This window comes from Pelobates fuscus, chromosome 8, assembly GCF_036172605.1.
Source record: "Pelobates fuscus isolate aPelFus1 chromosome 8, aPelFus1.pri, whole genome shotgun sequence".
NCBI lineage: Eukaryota > Metazoa > Chordata > Amphibia > Anura > Pelobatidae > Pelobates > Pelobates fuscus.
In genome coordinates this window covers 121,115,509-121,131,762 of record NC_086324.1, presented here as the reverse complement: position 1 = coordinate 121,131,762, position 16,254 = coordinate 121,115,509, and the positions used below count along the sequence as shown (strand labels likewise).

At 39.1% G+C, this 16,254-nt stretch overlaps 1 protein-coding gene across 2 annotated transcripts in view; it reads right to left on the bottom strand.

Annotated features, from left to right (window-relative positions):
- Positions 1–4,665: 4,665 nt before the first annotated feature.
- Positions 4,666–16,254, bottom strand: part of SMURF1 (SMAD specific E3 ubiquitin protein ligase 1) — a 37,938-nt gene continuing 26,349 nt past the window's right edge. Inside the window, exons 10-18 of one of the 2 annotated variants that reach the window (XM_063430270.1) lie at positions 16,158–16,254; positions 15,903–16,006; positions 14,905–15,019; positions 13,448–13,626; positions 13,225–13,362; positions 9,532–9,652; positions 8,920–9,121; positions 8,328–8,403; positions 4,666–5,699 (exon numbers count right to left, since the gene is read on the bottom strand). The exon at positions 16,158–16,254 is cut by the window's right edge and continues 105 nt beyond it. In XM_063430270.1, the coding sequence (XP_063286340.1) occupies positions 5,600–5,699; positions 8,328–8,403; positions 8,920–9,121; positions 9,532–9,652; positions 13,225–13,362; positions 13,448–13,626; positions 14,905–15,019; positions 15,903–16,006; positions 16,158–16,254 (1,132 nt within the window). In that variant the 3' untranslated portion in view covers positions 4,666–5,599. Of the gene's footprint in view, positions 5,700–8,327; positions 8,413–8,919; positions 9,122–9,531; positions 9,653–13,224; positions 13,363–13,447; positions 13,627–14,904; positions 15,020–15,902; positions 16,007–16,157 lie in introns of both variants that reach the window. The other variant, XM_063430269.1, reaches the window with a different exon arrangement.

The window sequence follows — 16,254 nt, the reverse complement described above, 5'->3', positions numbered from 1 at the left end:
CCCAGTACCTTAAAACCATCGTCATTAAAACTGAGAACCAGCTCCAATTTGGTATGGGAGTATGGCCAGTACCATTGCATGTTCTGATTTCACCTTTTGCAAGATCCCTTGAATTAGGTTCACCGGGGGAAATATGTATGACAGGCTGAAGTCCCATTTGATTGACAGCCCATCAAGACCAGAGGCATGTCTGCCTTGTAGAATGGAGCAAATTATGTCACCTCTGCATTTGACCTTATTGCCATTAGATCGATGACCGGCAGGCTGAATATCTTCACCAGCTGATAAGAAAAATGACCGGATTTCGAGACCACTCGTTCTGGGACCATCTCAACCTGCTTAAATCGTCTGCAATAACATTGTCTATTCCTCTGATATGAGTAGCAGATATGTCTTCTAGATGACTTTAACCCCTTAAGGACCAAACTTCTGGAATAAAAGGGAATCATGACATGTCACACATGTCATGTGTCCTCAAGGGGTTAAGCCCAGGACATATTTGTGTGCAAAGGGAATGGAATTTTCTTATCCTTGTGCCCCCTTGTTTGTTCAGGTAAGACAGGTAGTCTGGTTGTCTGAATTAATTTTCACCACTTTCCCCATAATGAGATCTCTGAACGGATTAAGAGCATATAAAACGGTTATCAAGTCCTTGTGATTGGAGGATTCCTTTTTTTTTCTTCTTCTGACCATGTACCTTGCCTTAAGTGATACTGCAGGTGTGCACCCCAACCTATATTTGAAAGCGTTTGTGGTGATTATGACCCATCTCTTGAAATGATAGACCCGACATGAAACTGGTCTTTTGCCACCATTCTAGTTGTCTGCTTACAGGATCTGAACTGTTTATTAAAGAATCCGAGTCTTCTTTCTTTGACCATTTTAGAAGAATTTCCCACTGCAAAGCCTTTTAGATCCAAAATGGGATGTAAGGACAAATCTGGTTTTGGGACCAGGAACAACCGAGAGTAGACACCCTGATACAGCTGGGTTCTTGGAACTCTTACTACAACACCTTTCTTTAACCCCTTAAGGACACATGACGTGTCTGACACGTCATGATTCCCTTTTATTCCAGAAGTTTGGTCCTTAAGCGGTTAAAAGAGTAAAGATAGTGGAGAATAGAGCTTGCTTTTTTTTTTTTTTTTTTGAACGGTAGGAGGGGACAAGGAAACTTGGTCTTGGTATATCTAAGAACTTTATTTTGTATCCTCTTGCAACTAGATTCAAAATCCACGGATTTGCAGTGGTCTCTCTCCATCTGTGAGAAAATTGTAGCATTCGTCTGCCTACTTGTATGGTGTCATAATCTTTTTGCTCTGTCAGTCTTGAAGTCTTTGTTTGCGTCAAACTTAGGATCTTTCGTTTCTTGACAACAACAAAAAAAACAGCGTTGAGGCCGTATCAACTTTAAGCCAAAAAGCTCTGCAGGCTTCATATTTCAGGCCCAAAAAGGTGCGATATTCTAGGCTCAGTGTCCCACTCTAATCCGCTAAGTAAGCCATAACACCTGCAAAGGGTTTCTGAGCCTTTAACCCCTGTATCAAAGCACATTAAAGGACCACTCTAGGCACCCAGACCACTTCAGCTTAATGAAGTGGTCTGGGTGCCAGGTCCAGCTAGGGTTAACTAATTGTTTTATTAACATAGCAGTTTCAGAGAAACTGCTATGTTTATCAATTAGTTAAGCCTTCCCCCTAATCCTCTAGTGGCTGTCTCACTGACAGCCGCTAGAGGCGCTTGCGTGATTCTCACTGTGAAAATCACAGTGAGAGCACGCAAGCGTCCATAGGAAAGCATTATGAATGCTTTCCTATGTGACCGGCTGAATGCGCAAGTAGCTCTTGCCGCGCGTGCGCATTCAGCCGACGGGGAGGAACGGAGGCGGAGAGGAGGAGGAGAGCTCCCCGCCCAGCGCTGGAAAAAGGTACGTTTTACCCCTTTTCCCCTTTCCAGAGCCGGGCGGGAGGGGGTCCCTGAGGGTGGGGGCACCCTCAGGGCACTCTAGTGCCAGGAAAACGAGTATGCTTTCCTGGCACTAGAGTGGTCCTTTAATAGAAAGTTATGCGGAAGAGAAAAGTGTGGAAGAAAAAGGTGCAAAAGCAGCAGGGATGACCACAGCCTGAAGAGGATTGTCAGGAAAAGGCCATTCAAAAGTGTTGGGGACTTTCACAAGGAGTGGACTGAGGCTGGAGTCAGTGCATCAAGAGCCACCACACACAGACGGATCCTGGACATGAGTTTCAGATGTCGTATTCCTCTTGTCAAGCCTCTCCTGAACAACAAACAACGTCAGAAGCATCTTACCTGGGCTAAAGAAAAACAGACCTGGTCTGTTGCTCAGTGGTCCAAAGTCCTCTTTTCTGATGAGAGCAACTTTTGCATCTCATTTGGAAACGAAGGATCCAGAATCTGGATGAAAAATGGAGAGGCACACACTGCAAGATGCTTGAAGTCCAGTGTGAAGTTTACACAGTCTGTGTTAATTTGGGGAGCCATGCCATCTACTGGTGTTGGTCCACTGTGCTTTATTAAGTCCAGGGTCAATGCAGCCGTCTACCAGGAGATTTTGGAGCACTTCATGCCTCTTTCCGCAGACAAGCTTTATGGGGATGCTGACTTAATTTTCCAGCAGGACTTGGCACCTGCCCACACTGCCAAAAGCACCAAAGCCTGGAAGACCAGGACTTGAGACACCCATAGGTGCTCAGAGGACACAAAGGGGCAGTGGAAGATGTATACAGAGGCTTAAACAAAACCATTGGAGTTTAGTCGTGTCGACTAAACCAATTCAGATGACTAAAATGGCCTTTTTTTAGTCCAAAGACAGACTAAAACTAAATTGAAATTTGCTGCCAAAATGTGTACTGGTATAGTCCAGGGTGTTGCAGTAAAAAAAAGGAACACTATAGGGTCAGGAACACAAACATGAATTCCTGACCCCATAGTGCTAAACGCACCATTAATGTTGCTTGCGCCCCTCTTACCCCCTACCCCTCTTTAAAAGCATGAAAATCTCACCTTACTTCCAGCGATGCGCGGGTCTGCTGGCACTGGACCCCGCCCCCTTGGTGACATTAGATTTGCCAATTCAATGCTTTCGCATAGGAATCAATGCATCTCTATGAGGAAAATTCAGCGTCCCCATGCAGAGCGTGGAGACGCTAAATGGCACTGCTGCCTACTGTGCAGCGCTGCACCAGGAAGCACCTCCAGTGGCGATCTGAGTGGCCACTTGGAGGTGTCCCTAGGGGCAATGTAAACACTAGCTTTTCTCTTAAAAGCTAGTGTTTACATGAAAATGCCTGCATATAATGATTATACTCACCAGAACAACTACATTAAGGTGTAGTTGTTCTGGTGACTATAGTGTCCCTTCTTAATAGGCACTGAAAGTCATGTTTCAGTGTTTGTATTACTTTACATAGTTGTGTGATCTGCAACATGAGCAGGGTATCATCTTGCTGCAGAGGGATTTAGATAGATTGGGGGGCTGGGTACTCAAATGGTAGATGCAAGTTAATGTAGATAAAGGCAAAGTTAAGCACCTAGAGATAAAGAATGCACAAGCAGCTTATCTCTAATACACTACAGTTTAGGATGTAACACATAAGAATTTGGGAATTGTTATACACAAACTAGGCAACAATGTGCAATCAGCAGTTGCTAATCCCAGTAAGTAATGTCATGTGTAAAAAGGAGCATCAATTCTCAGGATAAAAATATAACTTTGCCTCTTTAGAAAACATTGGTAAGACCACACTTTCGATATGCAGTGCAATTGTGGGCACCTGTTTTAAATAAGGATATTATTGCACTAGAAAAAGGCCAGAGACTGGCTACAAAATCAAAGGAATGGAATATGTTCGTGACAAAGAAAGGTTAACAAAAGTAAATCTGTTTAGTTTAGAAAACAAAAAAACAGCGCTTTAGAAGAGGATACAATAGCATTATACATATATTTTTTCAGGTCAAATACAAACCATTGTCTTGAAAGGTATTCATTGAAAGGCTATACATAGGACACAAGATGACACATTTAGACTGGAAGAAAGGAGATTTAGTTTACGCAAAGGAAAGGATTTACAGTATAGTACAGTAAGGATGTGAAATTTTCTGCCTGAAAAGGCGGTTTTAGCAGAGTCTGTACAGATGTTTAAACATCAACTGGATGAATACTTGCAAAAACATTATATACAGAGATTTAATTTTTTAATTGTGGGGTACTAGCTTTTTGATGCAAGGAGAGATCTGACTGCTATTCTGATGTCAAGAAGGAAGTTTTTCCTACTTTGTTGCAAAACTGGAAAGCATTTCAAACTTTTTTTTCTGCCTTCTTTTGGATCAATAGCAAAAGCAGACGTGAATAGGCTGAACTTGATGGATGCAAGTCTATCATTAGCCTATGTAACCTGTTGTATTGTGGGATACTTGCAAGTGTTAATTCATGGAGGGGCATAATAGAAGTTTATACTTCGATCAGAAATATGAATCTTGAACTGTGAACACTAAACTTTTGATAGTGTGTTGGTTAGCAGCACAAAATGTGAAATGCTGTAATTTTTAAGGATAAATGCCTTTTCAAAATATTAAGACATCCACTCCTAGAATTCCAAAATCTCACATTTACCTCACGTTCATCTTTCTTTCCTCTGATGAGGTACATTTATTAACACATACAATATCAATTAGAAAGTGTTCAGTGTCTAGAAATATAAAATGTACAATACTCCATTTTGTTTGATTTTTACAGTATATATTTACTATACAACTTTCTGGAAAATTTTATACATGAGGGTACACTTAAATGAATTCATAAATAAAAAGGTCTAAAATGGAAAATACAACATGAAGTTTACAATGCATCACACTTCCATTTTTCCAGACAATGTAACAAAGCTTCATAGCTTGGCAATAAAACAAAAATCGCCTTTGACCACATATAACACATTTCTTGAATAGTTTTCACTCCTATATTAAAACATTCTCTGAAGCAAACTTTATTTCAAATACTTAAAACTCAAGCTAATGCTGCAAGTAATTTTCAGCTTAGCAGGCTGGTCCCTATTGTGCAAATATATATTTAGCAAATCCACCAGGATACGATTTGTAAACACCCAGGTACCCTTCACAATAGTTGCATGTGCCACTTGTATAAAAACTGCTACAGCAGAAAGCTTCCTGATAGTAATGGTTAGCTTTGTGTTGGTGTACAAAGCACAAATAAATGAAAAGCTACAAAAATCCACTGGGTTAAAGGCTATCTCCATCATTCAAATCTGAGGAAGAAATATCAGTGTGTAGCTTTCAGTTGATGATCCTCTTAGCATAAATACCTTTTATAAACATCCATGTGTTTTGAACAGCTACTTATCAAGTCCACTGTATACAGGCATTCAGTAATACTTTTGGAAAGTAATACCAGGGTGAGGATCGTTTGAGTAGGGTTAAAAAGGAGAAATGAAATGATAACCATGTCAAGCTTTTCCCACGATGACTGAAAGGGGAATAAGGGAACATGTATAATAGTTTGACGGACTGCAGCATGTCTATAGGTTTTGATCAGGTTTGTGTAATTATGTCCTTTGGTTAAAAACACTCATTCCACGGCAAAGCCACAAGTCTCTTCTACTGCAGTTAGAAGCTTCTCATACAGCTTCTCGTATGATTCATACGGCGGAATGTCAATCCTGTTAAAACTGAAACAAAAGAAAAAGGTTTGAAACAAACAATTCTTAATTTACCCATGATTGGACTACAAAAAGTATTGTAAATTGAACCCCAGACCCCATAAGACTTATTGCAAAATGATCAAATTGGATAAATGTCCTCAAAATACAAAAGGATGAAATGGGAGAGGGGTGCAGATTCTTTGAGGGTTTTTTTCCCCACAAAGAAAAAAACTCTACCTTTCAGCCCAGTTTCCCCTTTTTATAAAAAAAAGTCTTCCTGATTTGAAGGTATAGCTCATCCAATTAGAGATCAGTGTGACCTAAGCTGCTGACTTGAGTCCGCACCACAGGCAGTGTCTTCTTATCTTAATTCAAAACCAGAGGAAAATGGGCAGATAAGAGCAAGGATGGTCTTTGGGATGGGTTTCTCACTCCGAAGACAGAAAAAAAGTAGGTAAATATAATTGTTTTTTTTATATATTTACCTGATTATTCTTTCTTATGCTTTCTACATTCACTCCAGGGTGGACACTGATTAACCAATCAGTGCCCTATCCCTAGTTATGATTAAAAAGTGCACTGGGTATGCCTGAAAGATTTACACATGTGCAGTTGGATGATCTCTTCACCCGGCAACATCCTGACAGGAGACAAAATGTTGCTATACAATGATCTACTGTCAGTTTTTAAAAAGGCAATTTGTGTAAAAAAATGTCTAAAAAAAAAAAAACAACCGCAATTACAGTGGCTAAACTAGAAAATTAACGTTTTTTTGGGGGTTGGTTTTGCTTTCTTTGGCTATCAATTTCTCAAGTACATCAAAATTTAAAGCTTAGGTACACGGAAAACAGAGATGGGAGTGTTCGTTAATTTAATGAAGACCAGGAAAATGCAGACATTTAAATAACTATTTTTCTTCAGTATATATTAATGAGGATCCTAAGAGATATACAAATGATTGCGGCAAAAAACTTGCGATTGGATGACTCAATACAAGGTGCTACAACAGCTAAAGAAAATTAATGTAAATAAAGTTCCTGGGCCTGACTGTATTCACCCACGAGTACTTCAGGAGACGAGTGTGGAAATAAGTGAACCTCTGAATTTAATCTTTCAAGATTTTCTTTAAGAATTGTATCAGAGGGTTTGAGGAAGGCAGATGTCATTACAATATATTTAAAAAGGGTTCAAAATCCTTGCCTGGACCTGTGAGCTTAACTTCTGTGACTGGAAAAGTATTTGAAGGGTTATTAAGGGATAATGTTCAAGAATTCATTAATAAGAACTTTGTTATTAGCAATAATCAGCATGGTTATATCAAACATAGGTCATGTCAAACTAACCTAATTGCATTCTACAAAGTAAGCAGAAGTATAGATAAGGGTGTTGCAGTGTATGTGACCTACGTTGATTTTGCCTGGGCATTTGATCCGGTTCCTCACAATAGGTTAGTGTTCAAACTAAAATAAATTGGTCTAAATTAATATTCTTGTTCTTGGGTAGAACATTGGCTTAAAGGACCACTATAAGTACCCAGACCACTTCAGCTTCATGAAGTGGTCTGGGTGTCTGGTCCAGCTAGGTTTAACCTTTTTTATATAAACATAGCAGTTTCAGAGAAACTGCTATGTTTATATTAGGGTTAAGCCAGCCTCTAGTGGCCGTCTCATTGACAGCCGCTAGAGGGCTTGCGTGCTTCTCACTGTGAAAATCAGTGAGAAGACGCAAGCGTCCATAGGAAAGCATTGATAATGCTTTCCTATGAGACCGGCTGAATGATGCGCGCGCGGTTCCTTCCGTGCATGCGCATTCAGCCAAGGAGGAGGAGAGCAGGAGGAGAGCTCCCCGCCTGGCGCTGGAAAAAGAGGTAAGTTTAACCCCTTCCACTCCATCCAGTCCGGCAGGAATGGGATCCTGAGGGTGGAGGCACCCTCAGGGCACTATAGTGCCAGGAAAACAAGTGTTTGGGTGGTTAAGAGGGCTGAAGAAACTCCCCTATCTGAGAGCTAAATCAAACAATGCAATCTATCCACGATTATATAAGTTTGTAAACGTATTATATGGCTGTCAATTTTTTTTTTTTTTCCTTGCTTTATTTTGGTTTGTATATATTTGATTAAACGTGTTTGCTTGCAGGTTAAAATAAATAAAAAAAAGTGATGCACTCCCCTTTTAAAATGCATGTGTGCCAAAGTGAGCCTCAGTGCTTTTTGAGGTATCCAATTTCAAAAAAAGGAAAGGCAGAGTTATTTAAGAATAACAGGACTGTAGTGAGCCTTGGATGGTACACTGTATTCAGGGACCAGATACAGTTTATAAAGGTCTGATCTCCAAATTCTCTATTTTGGTCGTTATACATTGGTCTATGTGAAAGTATTATGAAAGTATTTAGAAAACTGGGCAGACTAGATGGGCCGAATGGTTCTTATCTGCCGTCACATTCTATGTTTCTATGTTTCTATGTCTACTTGTAACAAGTTAAATGCTATATCAGGTGTTACATAAATTGCTGGCTATTTACAAACCTGCCTTAACAAAATAATCCACCAACACTACTGGTTTGCAGGATCAGATTATCTATCACCAGCTTGATTTTTTTATATCACAGTCATATCACAGAAAGAATCTATAATTAGGTGTTGAAATATCACTCACCAGGTGTGTGCCTTGGGAAGGCTATCTGTATTGCCATCAATTAGATGTATAGTGAAAAGCCTGGGTCCTGCAGCACCTGTAGATCCTTACAGGAAAAGTTCTGGTTAACAATAGTATACAGTACCATGTACAAATTACAGTACCTAACCTATAAAAGGACCTTATGTTTGTAGAAGTCACTATGTGTCCCAGAGTCAATAAAGAGAGTGCTGTGTACAGAGAAAGGAGTACCTGTTCTAAGCAATATGTGGAAGGAGAAGCTGGCTCAGTGTACGCTACCAGTTACATTAGCCAAAATGTTGCATAGTGTAAGAGTTTACTTTGTGTAAATGAATTAAATAAAATGATTATCAGATATAATCCTATATGTGTTTTTCTTTGCATTTTGTCTCCCCTGCCTCCTTACATTGTTGAAACATTGGGATGCTCTGCAAACAATTGAGATGGATGGAACCATATTTTCAAAGACTGCACATTGGACTGTTAGTTTATACTGCACTTTTATGCGGTTTTATATTAAATTATTTTAAGTATTTGGATGTATTTTACTCATTCTAGGATTGCGGCCTTCTTGTTTACATGTTACATTCACCTTGTAATGCCTTAAAGCCCTGGAGCGGTACTCGCGTAGAGCCTGTAACAAATTGCAGAAGACGTGCCCTCCTCTCCTCATCAAAAGACTCCACTGCTTGCCAAAACCATTGTACAATATTACTATCTGCCATGCAGTGTTTCAATCTGGTGTTAGCCTTCCAGTCCACAAGATCAATTTTATCCAGTCCACCAATGATCAGCTGCGAAATTCAAAAAAAAAAAAAATAAGTCCACAACAAAGATGCATGACAAGTAAATTTCTAGACACAACCCATAAATCACTCTTATTTAGACTGACATCACAAGCAACTGTTAATCCTAGGCAATCCAAGAAGAAAACCGACTTACTGTACTTTTATATTACATATTTGACAGTTTTTGGAATTCTATTTCCACAACATATTGTTTGAGTTTGGCAATATGTTCAATGCTGGTGACAGTCTGCAAGGTATTTTATGGGGTTGGACATACTTCATTTTAATTTATGTAGGAGGCCACCTGTCCATCAGCAGTCTAAACATCCTGTAATGCCACTATACATAAAGAAATATAGCACTGCTTAAGCAAAACACAAGTTTGTATATAAAAGTAAGAATTAGATTGTTGTTACCTCCAGTTCTTTCTGCTCAAAAGGCTTCAGGAGATGCTGAGGTATCAATTCATTAAACCCCTTTTGTAGAGCTAGGAACTGAGCCTCGATACCTCTCATAAACCGCCAGTTAACATATAATCTGCAAGAGATACACACATCTCAGGACAAAGTGACAACATATTCAGTTATTTCATACACTTTACTGACCTCATAACCATAGACACAAAATACGAGGATTTGTATTTCTGTGTGACAAAGTGGAAACTTTACAAACTTGCACCTAAAGTGAACCATCGACATTACTTTTGTAGAGAATAAGGATAATTTAGCATTGCATATCCAAAGCAATGGAGTGAGAATATAGAGCACCATGAATTAGAAATAATGTCTGACATAACCGTTTTGTGTATAGAAGCAGGCTGTCTGATACACACACGTAAAAAAATTTTATTTTTCTTATTTTAACAAACTGATTTAGGTCAACAATTCTGCAAACATGATGCTTATACAGATCAAAGAGTACCTCCTATTACAGAGGGATGTGTATACCAGAGTATCTAATAAACGAATACAGTAATAGTCAAGCTGCTCAAAACACCAATGTGGAAATATCCTCTATTCCACGAGAACAACGTTTAAAATTATAAGTGCGGTGTAAGTGACAAAGTACTTATACCAATAGGTGGAGCGCTTTAACACATATAGCTTACCAAAAATGGTCAAAATGATATTTAAATGAGCCTGTATGTGATAACACTGGCTCCGTATTATGGCTTGTGTGTTTATTTGGGGTAGCACGGCCCGTCTCCTTCAATGTGGGGTATTCCTCAAAAGAAAAGAATGGGAGAAGCAGACCAATGTGTAGAAGGGGTTTGTAAAAATCTCAATATTTAAGAGATAAATGGTGTGCTCACCTGGTCCTGAGCCTGTGGGTCCCGGCTCTAGGTGTAAAAGTATTGTGCCAATTTGAGTGGGGATGGCACTACCCCTAGGAAGATGTAGTTGAGGTTTTTCCCCAAAAAAGGACTTGAAAGGATTTTAAGTAAAAAGTAATACATTTATTCTATTGTAAAACAAAATAAAATAAAAACAGTATAGTAAAAAAGTCCTTAATAAAAAAAGTCCTTTTGTAGTAGCCAACTACAAACTGACTTTTTTTATTAAGGACTTTTTTACTATACTGTTTTTATTTTATTTTACAATAGAATAAATGTATTACTTTTTACTTAAAATCCTTTCAAGTCCTTTTTTGGGGAAAAACCTCAACTACATCTTCCTAGGGGTAGTGCCATCCCCACTCAAATTGGCACAATACTTTTACACCTAGAGCCGGGACCCACAGGCTCAGGACCAGGTGAGCACACCATTTATCTCTTAAATATTGAGATTTTTACAAACCCCTTCTACACATTGGTCTGCTTCTCCCATTCTTTTCTTTTGAGGAATACCCCACATTGAAGGAGACGGGCCGTGCTACCCCAAATAAACACACAAGCCATAATACGGAGCCAGTGTTATCACATACAGGCTCCTTTAAATATCATTTTGACCATTTTTGGTAAGCTATATGTGTTAAAGCGCTCCACCTATTGGTATAAGTACTTTGTCACTTACACCGCACTTATAATTTTAAATGATGCTTATACAGTTTGTTAGTGGCGATGTTCAGTAAGTCTGCCCTAAAAACATAATGGATTATTGCCTTAGTCCAAACAGCAGGAAGAAATAAATCTAGGCATGGTTAGACTACAAAGGTCAGTGAGGTACTTTCTTGCACAAAAGCGATATAGATAGATATATTTTCACATTTTGAAAACGATTTCACTCCTTTATAAAACATAAGAGTCCATTTTGAGTATGCAGTGCAATTTTAGGCACAGGATTTGAAGTGGTTCTGTCACCTTCTGGGGTCTTTGAGTATTTTGCAGATATGAGGATATCGCTGCTTGGGGAGTGATGGCTGACTGGTGCAGGGAAAGGAGAGTTTTACTTATCAGAAACGGTCACTGGTAGTCACTCATCTTCTTCCTCTTTGGATCCTTTAGCTTCCGGCACTTCATCTGGTAGGAACCCGCGTGGGTACAACATGGATATCTGTTGAGTATCCCACAAGACTGCAGAAGCCTCCACGGACAAAGCCTTTTTCCATTCAGCCATCACTAGTAATGGCTGAAGGCTTGACAAAGTTTGACAGTTTTTTTTTTTGGTCAAGTGTAGGAAAGGAAACAAGACAAAGTAGTCCCTAGTAGTCATTGCCAATATTTTCATTTTTTTTTTTTACGATGAAAGATTTTATCTTTATGAAATTTCCTTTCCGGTGGGTTTTGGGGGGGGGGGGGGGGAGGGGAAATCAGAATATTACAGGTTACAATTTTTGAAAGTGGTGAGGATTGAGATTTTGGAATGAAGAAATTATTTCCCTATATGTGACACAATCGTAAACTGTTACAAACTGCTTTTGTGATCTTCTTTTGGATCAGCCGCAGAAACAAATGTGTAGATTTACTTTATGAACTCTTTTTCCCCCCCAGCGCAGACTACGATGTTACAAGAGAGCAGTTAAGGAACATGCAAATAAAATGCCTTCACTAAAGGAAGTGCCTGCGATAAGGCACTTTTGTATATGGAACTGGCACAACTATATATACACACACACAATTTTGCTGTGTTTAGATTATTAAGACAATTTCTTTTTCGCAGCATGGGCAGCTACTCCTCTTCTGAGATCATCTGTCCAGACACCTGCTACTAGGCATGCATAGTAATTGCTATTCTCAGCTGTGCATGATGACACCGATTGTGAAATTTTTTTAAGAAAAATAAATAAATAATATATATATTATGAAGTGCCTATAGTGGTTGTGTTGTAGAATTATTAAAACCTTTATTAAATTTCCCCATTAACTTCATTATATGACAGATTTTCCTAACAGCATTTAGAATATTAGCAAGAGAATGCATTTTCTAGAAGGATATGAGTAACACCGGAATTGTCAAGTTCCTGTAATATGTAACAATGTATGCCATAGTTAGATCATGAGAACTGAACTAATGAAATGTCCATTCACTAAAAAGCCTTGAATCTGACCTCGAATCTAACATCACTAACTACTCAAAATGGCGCCTAAAGCCCCCCTCCCATCGAGTAAAGCCTCCTGCTAGCAAGATGGCGCCTGGGCCATCGTGTCCACTCCCGTGTCCAAGATGACGCCACCTCTCGGTGGGAGGTCATGTAGCCGGCCACTTAACACTTAAGCCAATTAATAATATTGATGGGTGGGTATTGACATAGCCACTTAAACATCATTAATTGGGTTAGGTGTTATTTGTTGTTATCTTGATATTCTATGATGATGTAATATTGCTCTTATAAGGGTCTGCGAGCCCGCTTTTTAACCAGATGCCATTAAATTTTCTCGAAGTTCTTTTAACCTGAACTCCGTGTGTCAGTGTGAATTTACTTCTGCGTATACGCAATTTAATCATCTCAGATTTGGACAGGAACAGATAGTCATTCAAACATATTTGTTTGCTTAAAATAATCTATATCAGTTGTGCCTCAGAGCAATTAGATGTGTGGTAATGGCAAACTGTAAATATTGCCACACAAAAAAGTGACCGATTATAATCAACAAAACCTAGTTCGTGAAGAATGAAATGGTGGTGGTGGTTAGAGTGAGCCTTTAAGAAGGATGTTGCCCCTTATCATACCTCACATACTCCTTTTTGTTCTCCTCTGTTACGGGAATGTCCCTCCCATTGGGCTTAAGTTCGTGCTGAAGGATTTGCCCAAATGCATTGTGTTCTACACAGAATGTGTGGTCCAATACAGGAGTGATGTCATTTTCACTAGTAAAGAAGACATTCAGAAGTTTAAACTCTGGCATAAAAAAGTAACACAAATATACCGATTAGTTTTTGTACAAATACTTACAGAATCCACACCAAGCTCTTGTGTAGTTCTGGATCCACATACTCCATGTCAGAAAGCTGAATCGGTTTCCCCAAAAGCTGCTTGTAAAATGGGACGGTAAAACCCCCATTGATGTAATGTCCATGGAACACTGCCAGCCCCATAATTCGGCCAACAAAATGGAAGTAAGACAAGTGATCCTAAGGAGGAAAGGAGTCTGAGTATTGAGTTTCAGAGCATTGCAAACAAATAACTTTAAACAGAATATACACACATTTTGTTGAACAGGATAATGTAAGATATTATTGTTTACATATTAACACATCAGCAACTCCAAAGTCTGGATTTGGTGGTTCTTGTGGTTATCCCTGCCCAGGGATCTGAATGACATTTTATTTTGTGGAATAGGCTGCCAAATAATTTGTACTAAGGTAAGAATACTCCAACAGATATGGGCTTTGAGATCAGTTAAATACGTTTTCAAGTTCGAGAAAATTCAGTCCTTGAGGGCTTTGGTACACTGAACCTATGTTTTCATTCAGAAAGAGGAATAGCACTGCCATTTTCTGAATTGCTGTGTATGCACTTATTAAATTTCTACTTTGTGTGCACAATCAAGGACATACACCTGACACCAAGTAGTACATTCACCCAAATTTCTTACATTAACTTTTGAAAAGCAGATCAACGAAAACACCGATTTTCAGATACATACCCCCAATATTCACACAAGAGGAAATAAAAATTAATAAATAAATCTCAAACATAACAACTGCTCAAATCGTTACTCCAACCACCATCAGTCATTTGAAGTGGTCATAGTGTTTGCAATCTGAATGTGCAGAGTTTCAGAATGAAATGCTGCACAGAGATATTTAATGATGCTGCCAGAGGCTGGCTATCGTCAATTCTGTTTATATTCTATGCACAGATACTCACTACTCATTGGGTGGGCGCACTTAGCCAATGAATGAGAGTCCTGTTTGGAAAAGTGTTTCTGCATAAAACAGATATCGTGCCGGCTGCAGAAGACAGCGGCCCGTGGAGCCATCCAGGTAAAAGGCGCAAGCAGTTGCAAGATGGCTTGCCCCATTAACAGGCAAAGGCGCCAGGCTACCCCTGGCATCATAACTAATGTAGCAGGCTGTAGTGACTATGCACCAGATTTAGAAAAATGGCAAAGCAAAATCAAAGTAAAAACTGAAACAAATGTGCATAACAAAAACAGCTGCAGAACATAAAGTTTGAGGCAGTTTTGCTTTAAAAGGATTACAAAATGATTATTTCTGCATTTTGTCTTGTATGATACACGAAGTGAAAACTTGCTGGTATGAAGATTTCGATTTCCAATGATGTACCTGAGTAGAGGGTCTTAACATTGACTGACAGCACAGTGAAGAAGAAGTTTAAAAAAAAAAAAAAAAAAGTGTAGGTATTCATTCTAGCAACCCAAGCAATTCCCTTTGCAAAACACTTACTGGGTTAATGGATGAATCAGGATTAATTTGTAGAGTGTAAATATTGTCGCTGGAGTACTGGAAAAGTCCATAATAAGGATTCAACATTTCATGGCATAGTAAATAGAGCCACTCCCTGTCAACACAGAGCAATATCAGGTTTGAGATGTAACAATAGGTGCCTGACTTTCATGTTTACACATATCCACTGCATCACACTACAGGATGTGTGCATCTATTAAAATGTAGTTTTGTAATCAGTTTTGTCTTGCAATCTTAAAGATTTATTATTATTATTATTTCTTCATTTAAATAATGAATAATGCCCCTGTGGGCATTATTGTGTAGGTCACCACCTCCAGATGTCTTTAAAAATAATTTGTAAAATAAACTTAACTTCCTGGCACTAGGGAGAGAGGGAGTTTAAAAAAATTAAAAAAATAAACTAACTATATAGTGGGGATAGGGAGGTGTGAGGGCTGTAGGGCTGAAAGGGAGGGGAGACACAGGACTGAAAATTCACATTATGTCTGTCGCCAGCGTGCAGTGTCAGAAATTTGCACAAAATTTACATTGTAACCCAGAACAGAGTTCTGGGCTGCCAATGTTACGTGTGCTAAGGGTGCAACTTGCACCTGAAAAAAAAAGAAAAAAAAAAAAAGGGCTAATTACTATGGATGGGAAATGTTTCAAGCTGAAACACTGCACACATCCAGACTCCTACCACCATGACCACTTCAAAAAGCAGAAGTGGGGATGGTAGTTGGAGTAACCTTTTAAGAAGGACAGAATAGGCAGCTGAAGGGTTAGTCTCTGTATGTGCAGCACTTCAAATGTGAAACCCTGCATATACAGACTCCAGGTACCATAAACCATTTCAGTGAATATTACCAATAGTTTACTGAGAGTTTCCAAGATTAACCATCTCACACTCATTATCTCTCCAGCAGTACAGTTTCTGTAAACATAAAATAAAAAAGAGGGGGGTGGGGAGGGGAGAAGAGAAAGGTAAGCAATACCTGGCTACACCCCCATAGTCCAGCCCTTCCTCTCCTCGAAACTTCACCATAAGTCTTTTTTTCAGATCTTTGGTTCTCATCTTCATTATCTGACGATAAGACTCCTGCACATGTAAATAGAGCACTTATATGGTGTAAGCAGAAAGTCATAACATAGAATATTGACAGGTGTGCATTCAAAGAAAGCAAACACTGGATATACAATGGTTTTGAAAGTGAAAAATACCCAAATAAGTATTTTTAGAGGAAATATACCTCAAAGATTTCTTCTCTAGAGACTTCTACACGACAGTGTCCAGCTTGAGGTTGCTGCAGGGCCAACTCATGCCTCAGCACCTTAAGTTTTTGGACC